The sequence below is a fragment of the Lonchura striata genome, chromosome 3, assembly GCF_046129695.1.
Source record: "Lonchura striata isolate bLonStr1 chromosome 3, bLonStr1.mat, whole genome shotgun sequence".
Classification (NCBI taxonomy): domain Eukaryota; kingdom Metazoa; phylum Chordata; class Aves; order Passeriformes; family Estrildidae; genus Lonchura; species Lonchura striata.
In genome coordinates, this window is record NC_134605.1 from 19,109,410 (window position 1) to 19,133,766 (window position 24,357).

Here is a 24,357-nt window from a genome sequence, read left to right on the forward strand (position 1 = left end):
AAATGGAGGAAGAAGTGCTGTGATATCAAAGCCAGGAATTCCACATTATGATAATGATGGTGCTCACATGGCTGCCAAGATAGGATGTGTACCCCGCTTATAGACACCCCATTTTGAGCAGAGGGGGCAGGGTTATGACAGCTTTGTGGATAGTGGTGTACAAGGACACAATGTGTTTGCCACCTACCCACGAGCACAAGTACTGTCTGTGCATGAGGATCGTGCCACTGCGCTTGCTTTGTGCTGTGTCCGGGTGTGTGGTGCTGGGCACCGCCTGTAGATACGACAGCGTGTGTGTGTGCTGAGAGCTGCTTTTTATGTTAAAAGGCCTGGCTGTACCTGGGCACACCTGTTGTGGTGGTGAGGATGTGAACAGGGGTGCACCCCGGCCCGCACATCCGTGCAGGTGATAACCCCATAGGGGAAAGTGCTGGGTCTCTCTCTCCAGGTACAGGTGTATCTCTCGGGGTGCTCGCGGGGTGCGGGGTGTCCCTGGGGCCGGGGTGCTCCCAAAGGTGTGGGGTGTCCCCGGGCGCGGGGCGCTCCCGGGGTGCGGGGTGTCCCTGGGGCCGGGGTGCTCCCAAAGGTGTGGGGTGTCGCTGGGTGCGGGGTGTTCCCGGGGATGGGGGGTATGCGGGGTGCGGGTGTCCCTGGGTGCGGGGTGCTCCCGGGCTGCGCGGTACTCCCGGGGACGGGGTGTGTGCGGGCTGCGGTGCTCCCGGAGCCGCCCCGCCGGGGCAGCCCCTCCCCGCAGGCGGTCTTTATCTCTCGCTCGCCCGTTCGCTCCCTTTCGTTCTCCCGGTTCGGGCGGGCGCGGCGGGGACAGCGGCGCAGGGCTGTGTGCCCATGGCGCTGGCGGCCGCCCGAGCGCGGACTCTGCGCGCCCTCAGCCGCCCGCGCCCCCCGGGCCGGGTCCCGGCGGCGGCCCGGAGCTGCTGCAGCCCCGCGGGCGCCCCCGGGGCGCTGCCGCCCGGCGAGTACCGGGCCTGGCGGGAGCGGGCGGCCCGCGACCCCGCCGGGTTCTGGGCGGACGTGGCGCGGGGGTGGCTGCGCTGGGACAGTCCCTTCCACACGGCCTGCCAGCCCGAAGCGCCCGCTGGTTCCGCCCGCTGGTTCCTCGGCGGCCGCCTCAACGTCTCGGGTAAGGGGTCCCGGCCGCGCATCCCCCGCGCCCGGCGGGGCCGCCCGCGGCTGCCACCGGGCTGGGCGGGAGGCGACCCGCGGGGCGAAGTTTCTCCATCGCCCGTCTTTGGGGGTAAAACCGAGGATTTCGGTTGGGCGGCGCAGGGAGGAAGCAAGCCAGGAATTGCGAAATGCTGGAAACGGGGAGAAAATCCGAAGCTGGGATAACCCCGGCTAAGCCTTTTGCTCGGGCACTACCTCACGGGCGGCCGCCCTTCGACCTGCGGAGATGGGCCCCGGGATGGGATGCCAAATTTGGGCTCTGCCGGCTGCTGCCCGGCCCCGTGGTGGCTGAGGATGATCCACAGGTGGGGAACGGTCCCAGACTTTTATGGCAGGGATTTTTTTTTTTTTTTTTTTTCTTTTTAACGAGGATCTTGGTATTTTCCTCCAATTTCACCTCTCAACATGAAACGAGTGAATTTTGCCGTGGCTGCCCTGAGTGCATCTGAGTTTTGTCCATGCCGTGTCTGCCCTGAAGGCTCTTGTGTGCTGCGGCTGTGCTTTGTCCGGTGGGAGTGAGCCCCAGCCCCATCCAGGGTACCACTCAGTGGTGATGTCTTTTAACAGGGACGAACATTTCTGACCTTCATTTCCTGTTCCTCGGGGAGGACGCTGGTTCACTAGTGCAGTAACTGTAACATCTCTGGCCACTTTTTGTTTGACAGCCAAAAGAGGAAACCCTCCTCAGGTCTTCCAGAGAGCCTAAGAGAGTGTCTTCACCCTGGGGGTGGGTGATGCCCGGCAGTGGATCCCAAACTTATGGAGATATTTGTACAGCCCTGTGCCCAGCAATCAGCAATCAGAGGATTTTAGCCAGGATTTTGTTGTCATTAATTCCTGTTGAAAGGAAGATCTTGTCTGAGCACAGCCTATCAGGGATCTATTTCTTTCCTCTGTAGTGTGGGATCAACAGTTTCTTCTGGATCTCATGCCAGATCTTTGATATTCAGATATTGCTTGGCCTTGGGTCTGGTTCCTCAGCAGACAGAAAATGCCACTTAGCTTTTTTTTCATACATAAAAGGAAATCATAGACCTTTGAAACAGATGCACAGAATTAAACAGGTTTGCTGTTGCTGGTTTTCTTTTCAAGCGTGATTAAGGCAGTACTTTGCCACAGCCAAGTGGCTGTTTTTCTGTTAGGAGACTGTGATTTTGTCCTTTCACCTCTTGATTTGAACACAGTCTGTGTAGAAACATAGCAGCAGTTCAGGTCCCTTATCCAGAGCATCATGTGTGCATGTCTCCTAGCACAGCTGAACCGTGAGCAACTGAGTAATCTGATGTTCTTTGCTTGAGAGCCCTTGCAGTAGGATTTTGTGGACCTGTGAGCTTAAGGGCTTCTGGATTTCTTGCACTGTACTCCTGGTCAGGAGAATAACCTGGCAAACTGCATTTCCCATCAGGACACATTCTCAGGAACTTGTCTTACTGAGATTAATTGTTTCTGAGCAGTCAAGGAAGCAAGAAAATGTATTGAGAAGCCACTAGGGTGTAGTAGTAAGGGAAAGGTCACTAAATTCTATTTTGTAAAATGAGCAAAAGACTCATGTAAGCCTAAGATCAGGAAGGAAATAATAGCAGTTGGCTCTGGTTCACCTGCTGGTTCTTACAGAGCGCAGAGCTAAAGCTCCTACTTGGTTCAGCCAGGGCTTCCTGCAGCAGAAATTCCCTCTGAAGGCCAGTGTGGCTGCTCATGAGTAGGAAAAGTTGTTTGGGCAATGAATGCCATTTTGTGATTCACTGTAGCATGGCACAGTATGCGAGGGTGTAGCTGTGAGGAGCCTGGAGGTGGGAGTTGCTACTTGTTGTGAACCAAGCCACAGCAGTAAACACAGGTAGAAGAAATTAGTGTATAACTGCTTAAAAATTCCCCACTAGGATTTTTGTCCTCTTGTATCTTATTAGGATGGCTTAAGAAATGGCTTTGTCTTATTTTTATAGTACTGCTGCAGGGTTTTACATTAAAAATAAAAGACTGTAAACAGCTGGTGCTTTTTTGAATTTTTGAGATTAACATTTGGTCTTGCAATAAAATGTGTTAAACTCTGAGGAATTACTTCCTCTGTGCACCTTTAGGGGCTCATTCCCATCCCGTGTGATGGTGTGATCACAGAACAACCAAAGCTACTACAGCACACAGTTTTTTTAAATATATCTGGAAAAATGAAATCCTTTCCCATCAGTATTAATATTTCCAGGAAATATGATTTGAAATCCAGCATTTTTTAAAAAGGTTTTCTCTGAGTTATACAGCAGTGTCCCTGACTAGTTGCCTATTGAAATAAAGTAATTGCCTTTGCAAGATTACAATGCAATAAGTAAGTGTCATGTAGACTTGGAGTTAGTACTTAACAAGGATGTTCTCTGACTATCAGGCAAGTTGCTACTGGACATGCAGGCAAGTTTCTTTTGTGGATTCTATACATTTCTTCAGATTGGGTGCTCTCCCTACATCCTCCACTTCAAGATGCTGAGGGGGAGAAATGCACCTTTAAAAGGGAATTTTATGCCTTTAAATTTTAGGAGATGGAATACACAGCCTGAGACACATTAATCTTCCTATGTGTCTGATAACTTGTAGATGTCTGAACTTCTAGTTTACCATAGATCCTACAGTTTTAGACATTTTCAATTAGCTGAGATTCAGCTCTTTGTTATACCCTGGAACAAAATGTTTCACGTGAGCTTTAATTAGAAAATCCAAATGGTGCAGTGCTAAATATGCCAGCTGGGGAAGACTGTCCGAGTTCTGTAGTGAAATGCTGCTCTGGGGAGAAAAAACATCAAAAGGGTATCTTGCCTTTGTGCTGCTGGGAGCAAGGGAAAGATTTGGGCTGGCTTAAGTTTAGGCAGTGGAGCTAAATGGCTGAATTGAGCCATGAATTCAGCCCATACCTGAATTTGCCATGGCCTCTCATGGGTATCCATCTCTAAGGCCACTGTGCCAATTAAATGTAGAATTTGTTGTATAGCTTTACTGGAGCTGCAAATGCCTGTTCCTCTGTTATACATTAGTGTGTGTCAAGCAACCCAAAAACTGATGTTTCATCTTGCACTTGCTTGCTGTTGCACTTGATCAAGCTAGGTTTACAAAGCACCTTTCATATGTTCAGGCTTTGTTTAAACCTTTGGGTTTCTTTACAGTAAATTGCTTGGATCAGCACGTCGAAAAGTCTCCAAACAGAGTGGCTTTGATTTGGGAGAGAGATGAACCTGGCACTGCAGTGCATGTCACATACAGGTATGGCACCTTCTCACTATGCCTGGCAGTGTGGGGGACACAGGAAATGGGATTTTTCCACCTAGCAGTTTCCTTTTTGCTTGCTGGAGATACACATGGGAAAATTTCTGTGAGTAGCTTCTGGTTTCAGAAGAATAGCAAACATCTTGGTGCAAATGTCTTGTGTTGCTAGTAAACAGCTTGATACTGAGTCCTGGCTGGAGGGGATTTTAAGTTCTCCATGTTTCTCTTTCCCATCCTCACTGCAGTTCAGAGTAACTTTGAGACTGCTCTGATTGACACTGATATGTAATTGATGCTACAGATTGCACAGTTTGTTAGAGTAGGGCAGGTTTAAGCATATTTCTCTTCTCCTTGCTATATGCCCTCGTTTAGGAGACAGTCCTGCCTTTTACATCATCTCTGTCTCTAGTGAGATTTAAATGTTCCCAGACTTGTACATTCCTCAGTGCATGTTTTAGGGAGCCAGATCTTTGAGCTGCTGAATCTCAAGGAGCCAGATGTTTGTTCTGCTAGATCATAAAGCAGAGGAGATGAAGAATGTCCCTAGCATCAGACTTTTACAGAATGTTTTCTGCAACTTGTTGGGGTTCCTAGAGCTCCTTGGGTCTGAAAATGTTCTAGTGGTCTGAGTCATCTCCAAAATTTATGAAAGCTCCTGGTAGCATTATTCATTCAAGTGAGGAAAGTGGTCAGCAGGGAGGAGTGGGTGTAAAAATAACTCTGAGAGGTTAGTGCTCCATGCAACAGAAAGAAACGCTGTCTGATATAAATCTATGAAAGGAGTGCATTGTTTTTTATCTTGGTATTGTTATTTGGCAGGGTGCTTAGGCCTGTTATGATATAAATATGTTGTAATGATCTGGGTAGCTTGTCTAAGTGCTTTTGCATTTTGCCATTCTGGTGGTAAACATGGAGATGAAACCAAAGGTTTCTCCCCGAGTTTATGCATGGTATGTTTTTCTCCCAGGTTTGTGCACTTTTACCTCTCTCTTTATGCCTCAGGCATGAAAACAAGGGGTAAGAAAGAGGTGACAATTGTGCTCAGATCAACATGACAAGAGAAGCAACCCAACAGACAGCACTGCCTTATTCAAGGCAGCTCTAACCTCCCCCTTAGGCCGCTACTTGAAATGTACTGAGCTGCTGCAGACGCTCAAACATCTTATCTGCAATCTCTGGAGATAAGGGACGGCCTTTCTGAACAGCAACAGGACTGTTTTTTTTCCCTGGCCATGCCCAAGTGCGTTTGGAAGAAAGTATATTTTCAGCCTGTGGAATTGTGATTGCTGTGACATGAAAACAAGTAACCCATATCTGAAAACTGAACCCTTTTTTGTGCAGCCTTACAGAGATACAGTAACTGGTATCAGAAAGGAGAACATCCAAGTGAAAGACGTATGGCAATCTCTATTTTCAAGCTTCTGTCTGTATTTGAGAGCCATGTTTCTGTTTATGCCTGATACTGTGGGTCAGATGTGATTGCATTTGAGTTTCTCTAGAGACTTTGGTCCTACCACGTGGTAATACAGGTCACTTGGTTCTCTGCTTATCTCATTAAGGCAGGAATAGCTTTGTTGAAAGCAGCGGTACTCTCTGAGTATTTTGCCTTTTCTGTGGTCTTTGGGCTGCATTTTTACAGGTTTTATATGGGTCAGAAAGCTTTTCCTACAGTGTGTTAGCATTAGCTTCCCTTTGAGATAGAACTTAGTTGAAAACCTTTTTCAGTAGTGCCTTATTTGAGCTAGAAGTTTTGTGAGGGAAAGCAAATCAGAGAAGGAAGTGGCCCAGGAGCTGGGATGCTGGTGGTCCTTGGTGAGTCTTCTGTAGCACATACAGCCTCAGAGTAAAGGGGGAATCAGAGGGATGCTGGACATGTCTTGGCAGAACAGAGATGCCTCTTTCCTTAGGATCTGGATGCCCTGTTAATGGCACAGTGGCCTTAGAGTAAGGACTTAGCACTGTAGGAAAACAAAGACTTTAATTTGGGCTCTGTCTTATGGACCAGCTTCGAGTGAGGTCGTGGATACAGCTGGGAGAGAGCTGTCCAGGGCTTATGTGCAACATTGCTAGGCACCGTTCTGCATTATCTACTCTGCAAAGCTTGCTGCTGTGAGCTGCTTCTCCTCAAAGATAAACCCTGGGCAACACAAGGAAAGATGCAGCTGCTGGCCTGGTCCTCTGCCTTCTCCTCTGGGGAGTTGTCAGGGACAAGAAAACAGCTGAGTGCTGGCCTTGTTCCCATTGCAGCCTGCAAAGGAAGAAGGTGGATGTGCAGGAAGAGGGCTGGAACAGGAAAAAAAACCTTCATCGGTGGGATGTCCTCCATGCACTGGCAGGAAACACAGCTGCACTGGAAAGTGCTATCCCAGCTGGCTCATCCTTGGCAGAAATAAAAGCCTCAGTTTGCCTCTGCTGTGGGCAAAGAGCTGGTGGGCTGTGCCATCCAGTCAACCCACATCCCTGTGCACACTTGTCAGCAAGGTGGGTTGTAATTGTGCACCAGAGTTCAAGTGCTGTATGCTAGGGGAAGAATCCGAACATCTGCTGGTGGGCAAAGATACCCAAAGCCATAGGTGAAACACTTTATTTTTGCACCAGGAGATGATGTCTGCCCTTACAAGCTTGGTTGTGATGACTTTTTTCATTGCTGAGTTTTGTCCTATCTCTCTAGCTGATGCAATTCGGTCTTGCAGGAAAAAAAGTTCACTGGCCATTCTTGCTTCTTCTTCCCTGTGGGTAGAAATTTAGCTGAGTTTCAAATTATCTCTGGTTTTGAATGGGAAGGCAAGAGACTTGTTTTTTACTGCTTTGTAACAACAGGGGATACAACCCTCTTGGGCTTTGGTGGCTGCAGTCAGCAAAGTGGGGACAGGTCATGCAAATCAGTTATCAAGAGGCTCTCTGACTCTCCTGAGGCTAAGCCACCAAAAGCTCATTGGTAGGGCAGTGGCTTAGCAGCACTGTGGTGCTGTGAGCTGACAGCTGAATTAATTGTCAGAAGGGTCCAACCAGACCAGGAGTGTTTTGTCCTGCTTTGTGGATATTGTCAGGGCTCAGGGCCTTTGAAACCTTGCAGAGGAATTCCCCAATGCATTGTGAGCCTGGGTTTTTAAAGGTACTGTACCCTCTAAAAGCAGGTGGAGATAGTGGCCAGAGCTGTTGGGTTGCAGCCTCTCTAAGTTCAATGACAGGAGGTGTTGAAGACAGCAGCTAAAGTTATGCCAGCCCTCCTGCTCTCTGATGTGGAGTTATTTATTCTCTCTGGTGTTCCCTGGTTTACAGTTTATCCACCTGTGACCCAGTGGATCTGCAAAATCTCACGGCTGTTGTCAGTGGGAGCTATGGGAATTGGGCAGCAGAATGCTTTAGCTAACCTGTTTTTCAAAAGGGTTCCAGGTCTCAAAAGAAGGATCACTTTGGTGCAGAAAACATTGTTGCCAGAGGGAAAGCTCAAAATGCAAAAGACAAACTAGGGAGAGAGGAAAGCTAAAGGACCAGAAATCAGGGTCCTAGGTAGGTGGGAGAGAAGTGGTTGGACATCTTCATGAGCAACATGATAGCGATACCTTTAAAAAACCAATGGATTCCTCAGCCTGAGCTAAAATAGATGAAATTGTGTTAGAGATCACAGTGAAGAGTGTAGCTGGAAGCCATGATGATACTTACCATTGGCAGCAAAACTCTTTTCCAGAGCTGCCTTTGTAAGCTGAGTTTGCAAGTACATCTTACCCAGGCTTGCAGTTTTCCCCACCCAAGACAGCTCATGGGTTTCTCACTTTCTCACCTAAAAAAGGTTACAAGGGGTTTCCCTTGTCTTGGGTTCAGGATGTCTGCAGGAAGGCTGGGCAGTTGTGCTCTAATGCCCAGTTTGGACACTTGACCTGAATTTTCAAACAGTTTCAGCCTAATCCAAACTATGGTTCCAGGAAATAAACTGATTGCTGCAAGAAATACTCAACCCAGCTTTTGTACCATGACAGCAGAGAACATGGCTTGGGCTAAGGTAAAACCAGGTACTGTCAAAACCTGTGTATGGCATTGAATGTATTAAGAAAAAGTCTAGAATAATTTTGCAAAAGGCTGCTTCCCAAAGAAGGTCTTGATGCAACTTTTTTTAATGTAAAAGGAACTGGCTTCCTTTGCTTAGAAAGCTGTACACTCTCGCTGTGGCAAAAGGTAACATCAGACTTACTGGAAGGCTGTTTCTGCAAAGCATCCCTGAAGTGCATCAGAGAAGTGCCATGTGGTACTGATGGGTTTTACAGAAGTTGTTCCAGACACTGCATTGAACAATGGGCTCTGGAAGCTGTATTTGGGAAGAGATCTGGGAGAAGTATGGTCTGTCAGTTCCTGAACAGAGATGTAAGGACAGGGAGAGGAATGCTGTCTGTTAGATTAAACAGGACTGGCTTGAGCAATGATATGCTGGCTCTGTTGGAGGGCCAGCCTTGTAGTCTTGTGCTTAGAAGCGATCCTGTGGTAGCTGAGGAGATGCTTGCATAGCAAGTGATGAGTCAGGAAGACAACAGGCTCAAAGCCTTATCAATGGACAAAATGGAAGCACACCTTACAGAGAGACACAAGAGTTAATTATTAGTTTTAGCCCTTAACACCAATCTTCTTACTCAAATCCTAAATCATACAGAAAGGAATAGGTCCTGGTGGTTACCACTGACACCCACAGTTGTCCAGCAGCAGATCCACGTCTCTTTCTGGTCCTTCATCTGTATGCATTAATGCCTCTTCCATCTTCCTGGCTTGCTTTGTTCTAAATGCACAGACTGGATCTATTGCTCTTTCTCCTTAGCAAATGGTCTCCCCTTCTGGTTGCTGCTTCCCCATTTCTCCTCTCTGCTCTGGCACTTTACCCACTGGAGCAGTGTTTTCCTGTCCAATTTGTTCTCTTATTTGCTTTCAGCTCTTACAATTTGCTTTTGCAGAGGATCCTCAGACTGTTGTGCTATGAACTAATTCTGTGGTTTCTTGGTTTCTTGTCTTTGTCAGGAGGGGCTGGGCGCTTCCCTTTGCTTGCAGCATGTTTCCTTCTCCTGCAGTGGCTCTGCTGAGATCCTCCTGCTGTCTGCCCTGCTTGCACAGAGGGAGCTGAGTGCTCCAGGACCCTCTCTGTGACCCATGGCTTTGTTCCTCTCTGCTGGTTATTCCTGCCTCCCTCTGCTGAGTGCGGTGCCTGGCTCTGAGTGGCTGCACTGAAATCCTTGGGAATGCAGGCAGCAGGTGGATGTGCCATGCTACCAACACATTTCCTGGCCAGCATTCCATGCCATTGCCTCTGTGTCAGAGCTGAGGCACTGCTGGGTTTGAGGTTTTCTTGGCTCTTCCAACCTTGTGTGATGGAGGAGCTACAATGCCAAGCTTGGCAGTAGTAGCAGATGGGGAGGGTGATGATGGCTGTGGTCTCCTCCTGCTCAGTATGTTTAGGTGCAGTGACTCTGCACAGTGCTCATTCCTCCCCAGGATGTGTCTGGGTTGAGGACTGACAATGTGTAACATGCTGCCTGCCTGTACCAACTGCCTGCCTGTTAGATTAAAAAATGTGCTTGAAGGAGTCAAGGGAAGGATTCCTGACACTGTTTCTGCTAACTCCCTTTCTTGAACTGGAGAGCAAGCCTGACTTGGTGCCAACAGGAGCCAAAAGACGTATCTCATGCTCAGGGATTTGTGGATGTCTTCATTGGAGTTCTTGGCTTCACCTATTCCTTGCTTTTGTGTCCATTCCTCCATGTGCTGCAGCTCCGAGGGACCTCCAAGGCCTTTCTATCCCAGCATTTCAGCATACAAAGAAGAGGCAAATAGATCCATGGGTAAAGACTGATCCATGTTGTCTATCACCTTACTTACACATGCTCATTAAGCAAATGTCAAATTGGGGTTAATCATAAAAAACAGTGAGTGCTTCTGCTATTGTGGTCACCAAGTCCTGAACAAGCAAAAGAAGCAAGAGGAATCATGGAGTTGCTCAGAAAACTCCATGATTTTCTGGAGTTTAGGCAGAGATACTCTGGCATTTCTGTATAGGATAAAGAGGCTGCAGCTCAGAAAGCACTTGAGTATTTTCCATTACAGATAAGAAGTTTTCATTTTACTTTCTCACAGCTGTCTCTCTGAGGCTTGTTTCCCTTTATGTGCTTTGTAGCTGAGCAGCTTCTGTTTTGCCTCTTTGTTATTTATCCACATTGAAATTTTCTTTAATGCAGCATCAGGTAAATTCCAGACCAGAAAATTAAGCCTTTTAGGACAAGGCACCAAACCAGTGGTTGGGTGGGAATTCATTATTGCTCATGAACTCAGTAAAAGCAAAATAATAAATCTAACTGTGCACTTCCATGGTCATGAGGGGCTTGGGAAGAGGTCTTCAATGTTGTGCTTTAGAGTTTAGGCTGATCTTTCACTATAAGGGATTAGGGAGAATTCAGTCTGGGGTGCAGCTACTCCATCCCTGCTTTCTGCAGGCTTGTGATCACTCTGCAGGGGCAGCTGTTACCAGCTACTGCCAGAGAACTGGCACTGAATGTGTCTGGCCACCTATCCAAGTTCAGAAATGGACTATTTACTTGATGCTACAGGAATAGTCTTAGATTAAATAATATGAAGTGCTGTGCCTTGGATTTGTCTAATTTTCCTTGGTTTAAGACAAGTTAAGGGGTGGATACTCCAAAAATTACTTATTCTCAGCCCATAGTTTTGATATTTCTAAAGCAGAGCACTTCAGCTTTTATTTCCAACTTGCAGTGGTTTAAAAAAAGGAACAAAATATTTTTTGATGGACCAGAAACAATTCTTCATTTTATTTGCAGCTTAGACACCAGTTGAAAATTGGGTTTGTTATTTTTTTTTTGCAGCTATTGCCAGTTCTGGGAGAAGAGGATACTTAAGGATTCGTGCTTTACAGCTTATTAGGGAATGCAACTCACCAAAATTAATTTCATTGTTAAAAGTTATAGGGGTCCCTGGTTGTGTAGCTTGGAACCCCTAAGGGTTCACAGGTGGCAGGTTGATGATGAACAAGCTGGAGAGTAGAAGATGTTTCTCTTCTCTGGGCCTTGGTACTTACAGAGTTCGTGAACCCTGTGAAAGGACAATTCCTGGCAGATTCTGCCAGTCTGCTCCTCTGAGCTGATGACTGGCACCACAAGGAGTGCTCTGTTGCCCCTTGTCAGCACCCTGTGCTGCACCTCCTCCCTTGACATGAGACCGTTTCTCACCTGGCACAGTATCCTTTGTTCCCAAGACCCTTCCACTGCAGGCATATAGAGCTGCTCAGTCCATGGCAGCATCTTGGTCCCAGGTGTACCTGCCATTCTGCAGGCATCAGAATAAGGGAATGTGCAAGCCCTTGCCCACAAATTGTGTTTTCTTTCCTTAGAGGAACGTTTTTGCTATTGTTACCATGTCATAGCAGAGTCCTATGAAAAGAGACTTTGTTCCTGTTCTTGGTGTTCCTGAATTTCTCTGTGCAAGAGTGGCAGCAGTACTTGTGTTCTGAAATGCTGTTGGGCTGCAGGAGATCCAGCTGTAAAATCTGTCCCTCATACAAGTGCCTCCAGACTTCTCCTCTCTTTCCTTGTTCATGCAAATGTGTTGCTTACCCTTGCAATTTAAAGAGAAACTCCTGGTAGTGGAACACTTCCAGCTGTTGCCCGACTTAAATAGTGTGGTAGACTTCGGACAAAACTTCAATTTCATCCTGTGTTTATCCCACTTGTGTTCCCAGTGGCTTCTGACTGAGCCTCATGGGTAAAAAAGGCATCAGGAGTACTGAAATGAACCTTGATTTCTGGAGGCAGCATGACAGCACCTGGCTTGCTCGCTGCTGTGGCCACCTTACAGCCCAGCAGCTCTGGACAGTGCCTGCAGCTCTCTCCTGTCCTGCAGCAAGTACCACTCTGCCCTTTCTTCTCCTCTCCACAATGGCAGGAGCAGCCTGGCTACCAGCATGCCCCAGGCCACCCTTCTTTAGGATGCCCTGTACTGCTGAGATGAGGTGCAGAGGTGATCATGAAGCCTCAGTCTGCCCAAGTTCATCTTTTCTTTGCTCACCCCGTGTAAATCAGGTTGTGCAGTCACATGACAACATTCCTTCTCTGCCACAGGGAACTTCAGGATCTCACTTGCCGCCTTGCCAACACTCTGAAGAAATATGGGATCCACAAAGGGGACAGGGTGGCCATCTATATGTCTGTGTCCCCCTTGTCGGTGGCAGCCATGCTGGCTTGTGCCAGGATCGGAGCTGTTCACACCGTGGTCTTCGCTGGATTCAGCGCCGAGTCCTTGGCTGGGAGAATCATGGACTGTGAGTAGATGCAGATTGGGGGACAAATGCCTCCGTTTCAGTGCTCCAAGGCATATCCCAGCCCTGTGTTTTCTTGGCAAAAAGAGTTTTCTTGTTTCATTCTTGCCTAGCCGGGCAGTTCTCTCTCCCCTGCAGAGTGCAGTGAGGAGCCTTTTCCTGAGTGACACATGCAATGTCCTCTGGCCTCAGAATACTTAATAAATTGCTTAACATTCAGTGTGCACTGTGTTATTGCTTGACAGCAGTGAAACTGGAAGGAAAAACACAGTGTAGGGATAGAGCCTGATTTGCTGTTTTGCAGTGTAATTGCAGTGTTTCTTTCATACTCTTGGATAGAACTAATTCTGCATTCTCAGTTGGGATCCTGTGATTTATGTATAGTACTGGAAGTGCTGGCAGCCTGCCCCTGCTCTGTGAGCCCTTCTACCAGCAGATAGAGCTGTTCTCAGCCCCGAAGTACTTGTATATTGTAATTAGGTAAAAAGTGATGCTAAAAATAGAAACAGAAGAGGGAAATAGCCACTGGCTCATGTCCTAGCAGTCACATCAGATTACTTTGTGCCTAGTGTGAGGGAATAAGATTTACAGAAATTGTCATGTTCTTTCCTTTTTAGTGGAGTTGACCTGAAGAGAGCAAGTACGTTTTAGTTATCCCTCACACAGGGAACTGGGAAGAAGCTGTTCTGTGTATCAGGTTTGCAAGGCAGGGATGGATGATTTAAAATGCAGTGAGTGACACTTGGGCTGGATGTTGGGAAAGACTTCCTCACATTTGTGATAGGCTTTGGAGTGGATTGCTGGGGAGAGGGTAGAGTAGATGACATTGGAAGGGATAGCTATCAGAAGTGGTTTAGCTGAAGCAGACCCTGCCTTGAGGTGGGGGAGATGAACTGGATAACCTATGGAGGTCCCAGCTGCCCTTAATCTCTGTGTGTCTCCGATTTTAAAGTGTTTTCATCAGTGACACTGACTGGTTTTGACTGACAGCAGTTCTGAGTATTTATCACACATGTCCTATGCATCGCCCCCAAAGTAATGAAAGTTGGGTGTGCATACTAGCCTGGAAGACAGGCCAGCATGTCTGCTAATTCTTTCTCTTTTTAGCTGGATGCAAAGCAGTTATCACATACAACCAGGGAGTCAGGGGAGGCCGAACCATAGAGCTGAAGGCAACGGTGGATGAAGCTGTGAAGAACTGTCCAAGCATCAAACATGTGTTTGTGGCTCAGAGGACAGATAACAAAGTCCAGATGGGTGACCGTGATATTCCCCTTGAAGAGGTATGTTGTTGTTGGATAACTCCTTTTAGGTCTGAGTGTTGGCTAGGATAATCTTTCTCTCCATAAGTGCTTTTGGGACCTGTGTTCTGCTCCTTACAGCATCTGGATCTTCATCCTCAAATGGACGGCCTGTATTTACAGTCTGCTAGGATTGTAAGTCGAAGCAGCTCAATCTATGTCTGATTTATCTCAGCATGGGCAGGGGTTATGCTGTTCCATTTCCCAAGTCTTGCAAACACTGCTGAGATTTAAGGAGTGTTTCCTGAGACCCAGAGGCCATGGAGACCATCGTGGCTGTTGTTATTTTACTGTGTTCAGACACTGTGTTATGAACTGCATGTGCACTCAGACTGGACACTGCTGAAAGGCAGTGCAGAAATAATGAAGTTCCTAGAGAGGCTTCATCCAGCCATGAACAGTGTTGTGGTTGTCCCATGGTGGAGAATAGTGATGGCTTAGGAATATTTAAAGCCTGTGCTTCCTGGGGAAGAAAACAGCAGTTGTTTTTATGTGTTTAGCTGGCACACATGGGACTCCAGCCTAATGCAGAAGTAGTTTTACCCGTTTGCTGACAGCAGTAAACAGGAACTACTCATGCTAATAATGCCTGGAAAAAGCTAATCTGCTGGCAAGATAATTGCTCAAGAGTCTCTGTGCTGGTCACGTGAGATAGGAAGAAGTACTAGTGTAAGTTAAACAGAGAAGACAAGGTTTACTCAGAAATTATCTTGCTCCTTACTCCACAAAGGACGTTCTGATTATTTTCCTTACAAATAGCCTGAGGTACTTTAGTGATCCAAGAGCTGAGCTCATCCCTTTGTCAGTTTTGGGATCTGAAACAAAACAAGAACTAAACAGTTACTGGTGTTAACTGTCCTTACTGATCTTTACAGCAGCTGTACTTTCCAGCTCTTGTGCAATGGCTTACTGTAAAATTTAAGGTCATGTTGTAATGGAGCATATGAGGATTCCATTTTTGTTTCAAAAACTGACAAGTCAACCTGAATTGGCAGCGCTGAAATGTCATGAGAAATACCTGAGATGAACAGCAGGGCTGTAACTCAGAGGCTAAGAATTACATTTTGTGAACTCTTCATGTTTTATTAAGCTTTGTTTGTCAGACACTTTTAAACAACTGGACCTACTGATGGTAATGTTCACTTATAAATACAGTGTGTTTACAGTGTATTCTCATAAAAAAGTAGTACCAAGAAATTCCTTCAAGGAACCACCTAATAATTCTTGCAGGAATTATTCATCAGGACAGTACAGAGCTCGAGAGAGGCTCTGACCTAGCAGGGCATTGCATCCTTTTGTCCTGTGGTTCTGACTGTGGGGGTGAGGAGAGGATCTCACCCAGATGGCCAACAGGGGAGTATGAGGAGAATGACAGAGGCAGGACAGTAAAGCACTCTTCTTCTGGGCAGAAAAATAAGAATTTGAGGATCAAATGGACAGGACAGTCATCCACTGCTGGGGCCAGAGAAGGGAGATGACCATGCAGTTCAACTGTAGCGCTTCAGTTTTTAGAGGAAAAGGAAAGTACAAAGCGGTACCCAGTCAGCCTTGCTGCTGCTGCTGTCAAGTGTTTGCAGTCACATTTTGGATTTCTACCAGCAGCTTGCAAAGGCTTGATATCTAAGCAGCTATGACTTACCATTTCCCCCCAGAAATTTTATTTTATTTGGCCAGTTCTCCTTGACTTCTCTGACCAGCAGAGGTACTGGTGGAAATGTTAGATGCTATGCACCCAGAGGAACCTTTCCACAAGGTGAGCCCTTATAAGCTATGACATATCCATGGAGATTTGTGAGGGGCAACAGCAATGATGGCTCCTGTCCCTGGATACTGTTCCCTTGCTTACTGAGGGAGTGATGATTGGCTCCATATAACCTGTCTTTCTGTTATTACCACATTTTCTTTCTTAGGAGATGACCAAGGCAGATTCCGTGTGCACTCCAGAGAGCATGGACAGCGAAGACATGCTCTTCATGCTGTACACCTCGGGTAGCACTGGGAAACCCAAAGGAATCGTTCACACCCAGGCTGGGTACCTGCTCTATGCTGCTCTCACACACAAGGTAACTCAGCTGCCTCCTCTGAGAAAGGCTCACTTAGCTTTTAGCAGTGCTGACAAGAGAGACATGGATCAGGGAGGAATGCTGTGTTCTCTGCTTGCTGCCCAGTTGGCTTATTGGTTGTAAACAAGCTGGAAAACATCTGAACTGTGTAATTAATCTTCAGGATTTGTTCTGAGGAATATGATATTATGCAAACCTGAACATAGAATTATGAAACCAAGGAAATGGCATTGCTGCTCTTGCATTTAAAATGTGACAATGTTGGCTGCCCAAAATTTGCAGCTGAGGAGATTCTGCAAAGTATCTTACTGGCATTGGTAATGTGGATATTATTGTAGTATTTTTCATTGGGATGCTGGACTTTTTTATTTCAGAGAGGATCTGGACTCTTAGAACAGCCCCTTCACATAGTACTTGTTATCTGAAGAACAAAAATTGTATTTCTCCTATTGTGGTTGCACTTCTGTTCTGCTTTTCTGGGTGATCTAGGGAAAACATTTTAACCTCCTTTCTTATGAAAATGGAAAGAGTCAAGGGACTGCTTCTTGAAGCTTCTGGTCTGAGATCTGCATATTAAAAGGTAACAGTGAAATGAGGAAAGGACTGTGGTGAAAGATTTCTATCTGGCTTTAGTGGTATCACCCTGTAATCACACATAATTCATGTGAAGGTTTTCTTTCTTTTGGCTGACATGGTTGACTTTTTAGAAGATTTGAATAGTCAAGCGTCAGACTTCTCTGCATGAAGTGAATTTTTTACTTCAGCTTTTCTAAGGCCCATCATAAACACCAAGGCATCTCTTTCTTAGTCCAGAAGGTAGGTCTGCACCGTGCTGCATTTTCTCCACCTGCAGAGTGCATGAGAGGGAAAGGCATTTTGAAAAGTAAGGTGAGAATTGTCTTTTCTAGGTAGAGGGGTCAGCTGACCTGTGTGATCTCTGTGGTCTTTGCACACTCACATGTGACACTCTTGTCACACACTCATGGGGTTTTTATAGTTCTGGTCCATAAACCTGACTCCTTATGAGTCAGGACCTCTTCACCTATGGTAGAGGAGTTAGATTTATAGTGGGAAGCATTTGCCACATCCAAGAGAAGATAATGAGTTATTCAAGATCTTTATCTTGAATTTGATGAGCAAGGAGAGGGTAGCATCTGGAAAGTGATGCACTCATATAGAGAAGCTGAGCAGCTAAGAATATTTCTCAGGAAATGTTTTATGGGCACCTATGAGTTCCTCCAGATCTCTCATTGAAATCTGTTGATATTGGTGAAGGGTCTGAGACTCAGTGGTCTGCAGTTTCCCTGTGACTCAGAATCAGCTCTACTGTGTAGATCATCTGGAGGAGGCAAACTGAGGTATCCAAGACTCTGAGCTTTGGTTGTAGCTTTGTTGCTCCAGCTGAGCAGCTGCTGGTATAACTGTGCTTCCTGTATGTTTGCAAACATGCCAGGAACTTGGGAGCCTGGTACTGGTCCCTCTGATTTGCTTCCTCACCTCAGGCTGGTCTTCATGTGGCCATGGCTCCACTTCCCCTGTGCACTCTCCTGCTCCCACCTGGATGCCCAGTCCAGCTTTCCTTTGAGCACTTGCCAACAGGAAATCAGCTGGCCTTACATTTATCTTTGCAGTATGTGTTTGACTACCAGCAAGGAGATGTTTTTGGCTGTGTGGCCGACATTGGCTGGATCACAGGACACAGCTATGTTGTGTATGGACCACTCTGCAATGGAGCCACCTCTGTCCTGTTTGAAAGCACTCCAGTGTACCCTGACCCAGGTGAGGAAGTGGTGGGAAGAGGTTTGGCTAGATGTGGCAAAAGAGGTTTAGAGACCTGTCCAGCGTGACCTGCCTGCTCAGGAGAGGTAAGCTCCATTGCTTTGGATCATGTGTATACAACACTCAGGAACATCTGTAAATCCAGGGTAGGAAAAAAAAGCTGTCATTGCTTTTGCTTTGAACTCACAGTAGTAACAGCTCCAGCTTTGACTGTTAACCTTTCAGCTGAGCATTTGCAGCAGTATGTCAGTGCTGGAAGGTTAAAAAGCCAGTTTGTGACTTTGCAGGTCGTTACTGGGAAGTGGTGCAAAGGTTGAAAATTAATCAGTTCTACGGAGCACCTACAGCGATACGCCTGCTGCTGAATTATGGAGAAGAGTGGGTGAAGAAATATGACAGATCTTCGTTGAAGGTTTTGGGTTCAGGTAAGGGACATGAAACCTTCATCTGAAAAAGACAAAGGGTTCTATCTGGTGAAATGAAGATGCCAGAGGAGCTCAGCTGATCACATGGGATGTGGTTAGAAAAAAGATGATAAAGCAGGCTCTGTATCTGGCTTTTCAAATATTTTCTCAGCAGAAGAAGTAACAAAATCACATTTTGGGTCCATTGAACTTTTGTATGATTGCCTGTTTCCTAGATTATTTTGCAGGATCACGTTCTTGGCTAAAAAGATATACCTAATGCTAAAGGGCATTGCTTTGAATTTTACTGGCATAGGTGACCCAAGCAGCATTTTCCTGCATTATTTTCTAAACTGGAGGTTCTTATTACATGACCTGCATAGATTAGTTACTTTCAGTGGTATTCATTGCTTGCCTTTTGGTTCTTCTGGAAAAAGTCAGTCCTCAGTTACATGAGTGCATCGCAGTTCTTTGTGCATCCCAGGAAAGGTGTGCTGAGCGTTCTGCTTGGAGATCATGTGTTCAGCTTGTTGTGCACCAAGAGGGAGAATGAGCTGCCTGCAGTTCTCCTGGGTCTCAGGTTGTTTTCTTTCTTGTTTTGGTCTAGTGGGAGAGCCCATCAACAAGGAAGCTTGGCAGTGGTTCTACGAGGTGGTGGGAGAAGGGCGCTGTACCCTCGTGGACACGTGGTGGCAGACAGGTAAGAGGCAGACTTGGGGGGCACAGGGGACCCTGACCATTGACAAGTTGCTGGTGGGGAGAGAGGGACTAACACATTTCAATTTTATCCAACAAGTCTGTCAAAAAAACCCTTTTGGCATTTGGGTAAGTTTTTGAAAGTCACTGGGAGTTTCTGCACATAACAGCAATGTTATGTGCAGAATGTCTTTTACAATGTATAAAAGCAATAGCAGTGTTGGGTGTTTTGTTTTCCTCTAAATGTTCTTTGGTATTTTGAGTGCTGGAAAATGCCAATTGCTGCTAGAAATATGAGGCAGAGATTGAATTTCTGGGCAAAGCTGGCAATAGTCAGCACATAGCCACAATCTATACTTAGGTGTGCTTTGTTCTCCTTTCTGGGAATGATCAGGGAAGCATGGAAAACTAAGCTGTGTAGTCAAAGGGACCTGGTGCAACTGCTCTGGCAGATTGGAAGGGAGTGAGTGGAGACTTGCTGGGTGCCCATCAGATGGCTGGAGGACAGTGGCCACCACCCAGCAGGGCTGCTGAAGAGCACTTTCTCCCATGATTGAATTGATATTCTGTAGTTGCGGTGGCCCTGGAGCTCTGATGCCTCAGAAAGGATGCACTTGTGTATTGACAACATGCTTGGCCCATCTGTGTGCATCAGTTGAGGTTTTTTTGCTGTGTACAAGCTGCTGGACACAGTGACTGGCTGTCTCCAGTCCAGTTGGAGCAGAGCTGGCCTCTTCCTCCTGGTCTCCCTGGCCAGCAGCAGGGAGAGGCCATGTGCTGTACCCAAAGTGGGGTTGTACTGCCTGGTGGGGCCCTCTGCTTGAAGAAGTCCTGCAGCTCCTTCCTGGCTCCTTCTTCAGCACTCAGTCCTCTCTTTTCTGGGCACCAGCACTCAGGAGTTGCTAGAGGTGTCTTGCAATATGTCCTTCTCAAGTTATGAGATCCAGTTTGCCATGGAGACAGGAGCACAGCTGCTGGCATTCTGCCTCTGCTGAAAAATAGTCTTAAACTACCATTGAGCAGCATATTCATTCCCTTTCCAGTCAAGCTGCTCCTGATTTCGTCCTTTTTCCTGCTAGCAGGCTCTCTATCTCAGTGTGATAAATTTTCTTCTGGCACGCAACCAAGTTCCATTTAATCCAGACCAGACTTGCAGCCTCTTTTTTTTAATCTTCAGATTTGAAAAAAAAACACCTCAGAATTCAGAGCAGCAATGTTAACTGCTATCTACTTCACCTACTGATTCCTTAAATCTTTTGGGTTCCTATATACTGAGCAGAAGGAGAAAGACGACTGGCTAGGTCTTTCCTCATCATATGCTTTTTCCTTACTGCTCTGAAGAAAAAACCGTGGAGAAGCTGTTGATTACTGCACATTGATGTAATTGAGAGGAATTCAGTTTTGCCCTAACACTTTTTGGTTTGTTTAACTGGTGCATGCAGTGTTCATGCTGTGTTGTCTATTTCCTCCGAAGTACAGTATTAGATCTTGTATTAAACTGTATCTCTTCTGGGATTTTTGTCAGGTGAGAGGTTAAAAAACACTCACTGGACAGTCTGTTAGTTCAGAGTACTTGGTCTTGCCTTGAACCAGGCATAGTTTTGTAGGTAAACAGTTACCAGCTCCTGGAAGCATAATTAGCAATAAATATTCATGACATTGATTTTTATTAGAAAGTGGAATCAATCTTTTTCTACAGTTGCTGCTTTAATAAAGAGGAAGCCAATTTAATCTTGGGAAGATTATATATTCCATTTAAACATAAAAGGAACGTGGGAAGAGATCACAGGAGCAGTGTGATGGATTCTGGCTGTGGTCCTGCAGTGTCACCTTTTCTATACAGTTTCAGAATAGCTGGTTAATTGTGCTGCTGTGTGCAGTGTCCTCCACGGGACACTGCTCCTTGAAGCAGCAACCTGTTGCCATCTAATAAAGCCTGGCAGGCATCAGCAAATGGTGATTTAAGAATTGACTTTAAAGTCTTTGGATGAGGCAAATGAGTAGAGAGCAATTATGAGAAGTAATTTTAATAGTGAGGTTGTGCAGATGAAAAATTCCTATGGATTTTGCTGTTAAAATACCAGATTATGATTGACAATAATAGAATCAAAGCTGTGTTTGAGTTTTAGATATAATTCTTTGTGAGGCAGAAGAGGCACTAGGTATTTTCACTTTTGTCACTGATTTCACAAAAACAAACAAACAAACAAACAAACAAAAAAATAGCCAGGAAAAGAATCTGGTTTTGAAAGACATCTCGGAATACGCTCTGGAAGCTTTCGTTGTTGGCATCGTCTCACATTGATTTAGACTGGGCTGGTGCTTCTGGAACAGATTCCCCCCAAGGCAGTCACTCCAATCTGTCTGTGGTGGCAGAGAGCACTTGCTCTATTTTGCTGCCAGATAGGATCTCTCCATGGCAGAGGGGTGCCTTGTTCAAAGCACCCATCCCCTGCTCAGAATCTGCTGTCCTTGTCCAAAGTCTGGGTGGGTTTGTACTGTGTTGACAGGGTGGGCACAGGTAATGTGGAAGCACAGCTTTTCTCTGCCAGCTCTGCCTCTGAATAGAAAGGCTTCTTAAGGGCAGGGAAGAGTATAGAAGTTTTGCTTGATGTCATCTGCCAGTGGCTAAAATTGGTACTTCTAAACCAATTTATAATAGGTCTTCACTGTGCAAATAATTTTTAAGGCACCCTTGCTACCGTGCAGCTCCCTCAGGAGTGAGACTTTACTGCCTGGTGTGTGGCTGGCTGCAGGATGTGGAGGATGTGGAAAACACCTTGTTGAAACACATCTCTCAGTGCTGTGTGTAGGATGAGTCCTGGCTTTGCAAGAGCAACCTTCAGTTCAGTCAGGGTCCCTGTTCTGATGCACATTTTTTCTGTGCAAAGAGAGGACAGCAGGTGTCTGGGGTGCTTCTTCCTGGAACAATTCAAGCTTCCCTTTTCAAAATTTACATGAAAGAAACATGAAGTGAATGCATGCCCATTGATGAAATGGGAAATACTTCTATGTGCAAGCCACATGTGAAACCATTTGCTACAGATCTAAAGCTTAAGGCCATCAGACACCCTTCTTCAGAGCTGGGTGCAAATTCAGGGTCAAAATCAGCCATTCCAACCCCTCGTTTCGATTTTCACATACTCAGCAGAGCTGATAGAGGAATGCACTCTCTGTGTGGCAGAACATACCTTTATTTATAGAGCTGTATTTTTAAAAGCCTTAGTCTCCTTTGTTTTTGTTTCTCTCTTGTGTTTCTGAATTATATTTAGAATAGAAAAGACCTCATTAAGTGATTTAATGTTCATCCCAGCAGGAATGAAGAAGAATGATTAAAAGGTTCAATTTTGACTAGAAAATAAGCTCAACCTGCCTGTAAGGGGTGGGTTAATCTCATACTCCATAATAACAATAATTCTGACTCCTGAAGGGCTTTTCCTGCTAACCTTAGACAGCTGTAGAAACACTAGAGGGAAATAAATCCCTGACATGCTTATGCTTTCCCTGTAAAATCACTTCTGGTTAGGATGTGGGGTGCTGAGTACTGCCTATGCCAGGCCTGTGCTTCTTTCAGATGTCTGTTCTTCTTCCCAGTGGCACTTTCTTGCAAGGTGGCTTCATTGTTTTCTTCTTCACCTAAGAAGAGCTAGAATTTGCTTTCACCTAGCAGTGGATGGACTACATATATTTTGTTTTTCAATTTTCTTCCAGAAACAGGTGGCATCTGCATTGCCCCACGGCCCTCAGAGGAGAAAGCTGAGATTGTTCCAGCTATGGCTATGAGACCTTTCTTTGGGATTGTGCCTGTGCTCATGGATGAGAACGTGAGTTGGAGCTGTGCTGGGTGCCCAAATGAGAAGCTGGTGTGTGTTTCTGCTTTAATCATCGTTTGGATGGCAAAGGACCAGGATCCAGAAGGATGCTTGTTTCTCCTTAAAAATGGTAGAATAGATGAGCAATTTATATTTATATATAAATATATGTATATAGAGAGAGCATGTCTCAGTTGTCTGTACAGCTTTGCCAACAGGGCATTGCAAGTCTCTAGAAGTGTTGTTTGCATTTATTTTCTCTACTTGTGACCCTCCACTGGCAGTCTGTAGTGAGCAACAGGGTGACTCTTGCTGGTCAATGACAAAGAAGCTCCTTATTATTCCTCTTTTGTTCACCTATTCATCCTCCCTGTACTTGAACCTGCAGGGAGAGGTTATAGAGGGCAATGACGTGTCTGGTGCACTCTGCATTGCCCATCCATGGCCTGGCATGGCAAGAACAATCCATGGAGATCACCAGCGCTTTATTGATGCCTATTTCAAAGCCTACCCAGGTAAGGAAAATGCCAAGGGAAGGCAGTTTCACTGCAGTATAAGCAAACTGAATATTTTCAGCAGTACTTTCTGCTATTTCTGTACCATGGTGGCTTGGGTTGTTTGTCACAGGTTGCAAGCATGCCCTGATGGTTTTAGGCAGCGTTGATCTTTCTAGCTGTCAAAAGGGATGTGTTTTCTAGAAAACTTCAATGCCCAAGCTTTAAAGTCCAAGTACCTTTTCTATGGAGCTTTGTATCTCACTTGGAAAAAGGCATATTGGATGGGAAATACCTCCTGCATCACTGAATCTTAAGACTGTGTTGCAGCCTTCCTTTTTAAAATATGTTCAAGTTGTCTGGTAAATAACTAGAAGTGGCAGGGAAACGTTTTTGGTAGGACATTTGACAAGACAACTGTCTTCACTCAGGAGAAGAAACTGAAAGGGATTTGAAAGCTACAGTGTAGGCAAGAATTAGACAGGCAATCATGAAAATTGTACAAAATGAGCTGGAAAATAAGAATGGGAAACTGGTGCAAAAAAGTGAATGACCCCATAGTCTCTCATTACTCACTATATTTGCATCTGATGTCTTGTTGATATTTAGTTGATAGTTGTTTAATTGATTTGGAATGGCAGAAAACATGATTGAAAGTCTATGAATAGGGTAATAATGGATCCTGGCAAGAACCACCTTGAGATTTCACAGGAGTAGCTGCCTGCTGCTTCTAAGATGTGCCACTGGAACAATTCAGATCCAGACATGGGCTTGGTGAAGAGCCAACACAATCTGTGTTACAGGATGTTCCTCAGTGACCCTGAAGTTTCCAGGAAACCCTGGGCCTTTTCCAGTTTCCATCAAATGTTTTAGACCCTCCATGCTTATCATTAGGTGGTTTGGAGTTTTTAGCTAATCCAATTAGCAGTGTTTCTCCCACTTTTACATGCTAGAGAGTTACTGTTATCTGGGATCTGAATCTTCGTTAGCTGGGAGGAAAAATGGCTTTTCACCCATCCTAGTGTAAGTGATTAAAAAAAACTGGCAGTGTTCCCATGTACAAAATGTA

The 24,357-nt window shown here is 45.7% G+C and overlaps 1 protein-coding gene across 1 annotated transcript in view; it reads left to right on the forward strand.

The window, feature by feature from the left end:
* The first annotated feature begins 846 nt into the window (after positions 1–846).
* Positions 847–24,357, forward strand: part of ACSS1 (acyl-CoA synthetase short chain family member 1) — a 30,927-nt gene continuing 7,416 nt past the window's right edge. The window contains exons 1-10 of the mRNA XM_021534886.3: positions 847–1,141; positions 4,332–4,428; positions 12,543–12,742; positions 13,847–14,022; positions 15,951–16,103; positions 17,735–17,882; positions 18,170–18,307; positions 18,894–18,986; positions 22,694–22,806; positions 23,183–23,309. Of these exons, the coding sequence (XP_021390561.1) occupies positions 847–1,141; positions 4,332–4,428; positions 12,543–12,742; positions 13,847–14,022; positions 15,951–16,103; positions 17,735–17,882; positions 18,170–18,307; positions 18,894–18,986; positions 22,694–22,806; positions 23,183–23,309 (1,540 nt within the window). The remainder of the gene's footprint in view (positions 1,142–4,331; positions 4,429–12,542; positions 12,743–13,846; positions 14,023–15,950; positions 16,104–17,734; positions 17,883–18,169; positions 18,308–18,893; positions 18,987–22,693; positions 22,807–23,182; positions 23,310–24,357) is intronic.